General features: G+C 58.1%; 1 protein-coding gene across 1 annotated transcript; it reads right to left on the bottom strand.

The window, feature by feature from the left end:
- Window positions 1–429: 429 nt before the first annotated feature.
- Window positions 430–3,604, bottom strand: LOC109523874 (G protein-activated inward rectifier potassium channel 1-like). Its single transcript, XM_019883315.1, has 3 exons — window positions 2,712–3,604; window positions 870–1,086; window positions 430–800 (listed from the first exon to the last, which is right to left on the bottom strand). The coding sequence occupies exons 1-3, from the start codon at window positions 3,384–3,386 to the stop codon at window positions 430–432; spliced, it is 1,263 nt and encodes a 420-aa protein (XP_019738874.1). The 5' UTR covers window positions 3,387–3,604.
- Between the last annotated feature and the right edge of the window lie 1,133 nt (window positions 3,605–4,737).

Below are 4,737 nucleotides of genomic sequence, written 5' to 3'. Positions count from 1 at the left end.
TGTATCGCTCTCTCGCTATGTATACTAGTATTTTTTTTTTCTTTCACCCTCAAATGTGTGCCTTGACAATTGTTTTCACTTCATGCTTGCTTCCCCGTCTCAAATAAAAGCAGCACGATTTTGCCTTTTCGTCTTGCCGGTGTCGCCGAAGAAATGGAACCTTCGGTCACCGGGTTGCTCGGTGACCGAAGGTCGTCAAGCGGGTTGCCGGGGCCCCTTTCGGAAGCCGCCGATAGCCGCAATCGTGCCGCTCTCACAACAGAGCGTCGGTCTTGCCGGGTGAACGCGGCTCAGTCGGTAGAGCGGGTGGACCCGTGACCAAAGGAATTTCGCAATGAGGCTGCGACGTAACCAAATGAAAAAAAAAAAGAAAAAAAAAACGAACCAAACCCGTCCCAAAGTTTGCCCTGAGAAATTAACGGCGCGCGTTCATTCGGCGCAATTTGGGGGGCAAGCGGTCCTCCGGACGCGCGGCGACGGCCGTCGGCGGCCTCTCGACGCCGCCGTCTTCATCCCTCCCCGCTCCTCCGGGGTCTCCGCGCCGTCGGCCGAGAGGAGCCTCCCCCTGCGGCCCCCCGGCGGCGGGGAGGAGGGCGGCGGCTCGGGCGACCTCGGCGACGCCTCCTCCTCCTCCTCCTGCTCCCTGACGCTGCAGGGAGGCGTCGGCACCTCGAAGGTATTGTGGAACTGAGAGTAGTCCACCCTGAAGAAGCCCTCCTCCAGGGACATGACGGGCAGGAAACGGTGGCCCCACAGGACTTCGTCTTCCGTGTAAGACGTCCGGGCTTGACACGTCATGCCTGCCGCGGGGAGGGCACCCGTCAATATTTGCCGAGCCCGCAGGGGACGGCCGACGACCTCTCTCTCACCTGTGGTCTCGACGATGCCTTCGAGGATGACGACGATCTCAAAGTGCTCGTCGGTGAGCGAGCGCCGCGACAGGTGGAAGAAGGGGCTCCTGCTGTCGATCTCGTGGCAGATGGTGAGCGGCGACACCAGGAAGAGCTGGTCCGCGCCCGTGCCGAAGCCCACGTCCAGCTCGCGCTGATCCAGCGGCAGGAACTCGCCTTCCGGGGTCTGACGAGACTGCGGAAAGGCCACCGTACGGACAACGCCGTCAGTCTGCGCCGGGTGTTCTTTCTTGGTATGATGGCTGGATTCGATTGGAAAGACTTGCTAGGTGGGTAACTTTGGACGAGTTTGGGAAAGACTGAGAACGTTGTGGTCGTCTACGGAGTGACGCGGTCGCGTTTGATTGTTTCCCCGGCTAAAATGGCGGCCGGCGACTTGGACGAGCACACCGCGTGCTCGCCGGGAGCATCTGTGCGCGTGGCGACGGGCGAAGGTGAGGTGAGAAGGTGTCGCGTGCGCCGCGGCTCGGAGTGTTTCATCAAGGAATCGGGAGGGGTGCCGTCTTGTGCCCCGCCGACGGCCCGGGAGCTCGAAGCGGAGCGCGCTCCGCCGGTTGGTCCTCAGCAGGCGGCAAAGGCCTCCGTCTTGTCTTGTCTTGTCAATTTCTTGCTGGGCAGAAAGCCCAAGCGAGTGACGTCATCTTTTCGCATCTGGTTTCGCATTGGGAAACACGAGTACATGGGGGGGGAGGAAATCCAACTTGGCCCCGGAGCCATCTTTTTTTTGCTATTGACGACGTCAAAGCACTTTGGGACCAAGGGACACGACAAGGTCGATTGTGCCTTTTCGCACCCGTTTTCAAATGTCTGTGACCTCAATGACGCCGCACGCTAACTAAAACGGAGCCGCCGACGTTTTTGCTCGGCTTCCCGTTTTTTGTTTTTTTCTTTTTGGAGCGAGCGGGCGCAGATGGCAAACAGTCATTTGTATCGGCGGGGACGCGGAGGACGGGAGGGTGCCACATTTCACAGGAAGACGTCTGCGCCCGCAGATCCCCGGCCTGTCTCCCATCTCGCGCCGGATGGCCCTTTCGACCGGCGCTGCTGGGCGTGCGTGCTCAGAAACCGAGAATCGCAGCGCTCGACGCTGATCAACAAATTGAGATCAGGAGACCCAAGCGCCCGATGAGAAACGACGGTGGAGCCCACTCCCCGATCGGATTCAGTCCTCCGGATGCATTGGCAAATTCTTGCTCGACAGCCCGAAAGACGTTTGCTCCATATGGTGTCGATCGTGACCATTGCAGCCGTTGTCCAGCCGGGCAAGGTGCACGCAACTGATTCCTTCTTTTTTTTTTTTCTCCGGGTTCATTTGCTCCCTTGGTCGAAGGGCGCCGATTTTCATCACGCCATCTTGAATTTCCACAGCGGGCGTTTCCCGGGAGGAGAGCCATTCGCATTAGTTGTGTCCCATCCCGGCAAGGACGTTTGATGTTGTGGTCAGGCCAAGACTGGGAAAAGCCCAATCTCAACATCGCGTGGCGTGGCTTACAGTAATAGTGAGCATTTTTGCCAAGGGGTAAAGTGCACATGAGCATTGTTAGATTGTCCGTCTTTGCGTGCCGCGTCACTATTTCTGTTCACATCTCCATCCCTTAACGTCAACGCCAGTTTCACGACCGCCTTTCTGACGGTCTTCGCATCTGGGAGACTTTTGTCAGGCAAAGTTGCGGGCTTTGCCTCGAGACGGCTGTGCCGCCGTTGTCTTTGAAGGTCAACTTCTCACGCCAAGAAGCGTCGGGTGCCAAACGGACGCTGATTTGCAGCCGCGCGAGAAGGCTCGAAGCGGAACTTTCTTACCTGAATGAGCTTGCACCTGATCTGCGCCGAGACCATGTGGCTGTTCCTCAGGTTGCCCACCCTGAACATGAGGCAGAGCTTGCCGTCCCGCCGCGAGACCACGGCGTCCCGGCTGAACATGAGCGTCTCGGCGCGCTTCTTGGGCTGCGACATCTTGATGAACATGCAGCCGACGAGGAAGGCGTCCACGACGGAGCCCAGCAGCGACTGGAAGAGGAACAGCAGGATGCCCTCGGGGCACTCGTCGGTGATGTAGCGGTAGCCGTAGCCGATGGTGGCCTCGGTCTCGATGAAGAAGAGGAAGGCGGAGGGGAAGTTGTACACGTTGGCCACGCACGGCGCGTGGGCCGACGCGTCGCGGCCGCCGCCGCGGCTCAGGTCGCCGCGGACGTAGGCGATGAGCCACCACATGGAGGCCATCGCCAGCCACGCCACCGTGTAGGTCAGGATGAAGATGAGCAGGTTCCAGCGCCACTTGAGGTCCACCAGGGTGGTGAACAGGTCCGAGATGTAGCGGCCGGTCTCGCCGCCCAGGTTGCCGTGCTGCACGTTGCAGCGGCCGTTCTTCTCCACGAAGCGCTGCCTCTTCCTCTTGGCCGGCGCGCGGAAAGCCGTGCCCCGGCCGCCGTCCACCGCCCGGTAGTCCTCGCCGAATTTCCTGCGCGCGGCTGCCATGGTGCGGATCGCTCGCTCCTTTTCCCTCTCTCTCTTGCTTTCACACGCTCGATAGTTGCCGTCGGCGCAAGTTTGCCGCCCGGCCACCCCCCTCCGCGGCAAGAGCAGTGCGCGCGCAGCCCGCCGTGCGCATCTTCCCAGGCGCCGAACCGCGAATGCGCGCGAGTCTCTCGCCTTCGAGTGACGCGCTTGGATTCTGCGCTCGCGCCGCGCGCGCCCGCACGCACGCACGCACGCACGCACGATAACTCCACCGCACTCCGCTCGGATCAAAAGAAAGCTGCGCTCTCCCCATTCGGGTCGTTCATTGTTCATTCCCTACTTAGTCGCTTGCGCAATGCCGATGACGAGCTTCGGTGCGCGTTTGGGCATCGAGACACCTTCCCCACACGACGGATGAACGGATAGAGAAACGTGGCCCTAAAAATGGGCACTCGGAACGATTTCCAACCTTTTTCCGCCATTCGTGGCAAGCCCCCTCGCTGCCCAGCTTTCAAAGCCGCCCCAAAACTCATTTGGATTCTTTGGCGTTTGACTCAGCATGACTCCCATTTGATCTTTGTTGGACCGTTTGGTGCCTTCTACCATCTTGGTGACCGATTTATTGCTTTATTGCTGCGTCTATGTTAGTTGCTCCACGTACAGCACTTTGGATGCAGCGACGGCTCTTTGAAAGTGCTCCAGAAATACACTTGTGTTGAGTTGACAGAATTCATGTCACCGATAACCCGTCTAACCAATCGGAACAGCTGAAATGGATTTGTGGTAAGGCCGAAGCACTAAACGGTCCCAAACAGCATTCGGCGCGACAGTGGAAAGCTCTTCAGGATTCTGCTCGAAACCAATTGAAAAAAGGGGGGCTACGAGAACAGGGGCGAGCCAAAAGCACTTTCAAGGGCTTCGGCAAGAAAGCAAAGAAATGTAAAAAAAAAAAAAGGCAACTAGAACGTCAAAACTTGAGATGGTGTTCGTCAGAGGCAGTTGAAATGGCAGCAGGTGTGTGCTGACTCCCCTTCGACGGTGCGATCGTATGATTTCAGTTCTTTTGCTTCCCCCTCTGGAGAATTTTTTTGTTTTCAATTGAGTTGAACAGTATAGATGGCTTGGAATTCTCCATCCTGCTGTGTTTCTGCATCCTCTTTGTTGTTTGAAGCGGTTCTAGATGAAAGAGAAGATCAATGTATCCTTTCACCCGTGGATCAGTTTTTCTATCCGTCTTGGGACACGTTAACAAAGCAATGCCTGCTGTGTTCCTCGGGTGGAGGGAAAGCGGCGCCCCCCCCGGTGTTCCCAGTGTCAATTGGAAGCTATTTAGTTCCCCCTAGCGTTGCTGCGGGGAAGCGCGTCTGAC

The sequence above is a fragment of the Hippocampus comes genome, unplaced genomic scaffold (genome assembly GCF_001891065.2).
Source record: "Hippocampus comes isolate QL1 unplaced genomic scaffold, H_comes_QL1_v1.1 scaffold367, whole genome shotgun sequence".
Taxonomy (NCBI): Eukaryota; Metazoa; Chordata; class Actinopteri; order Syngnathiformes; family Syngnathidae; genus Hippocampus; species Hippocampus comes.
The sequence above is the reverse complement of the archived record's forward strand: the minus strand, read 5'-3'. Positions and strand labels throughout refer to the sequence as shown.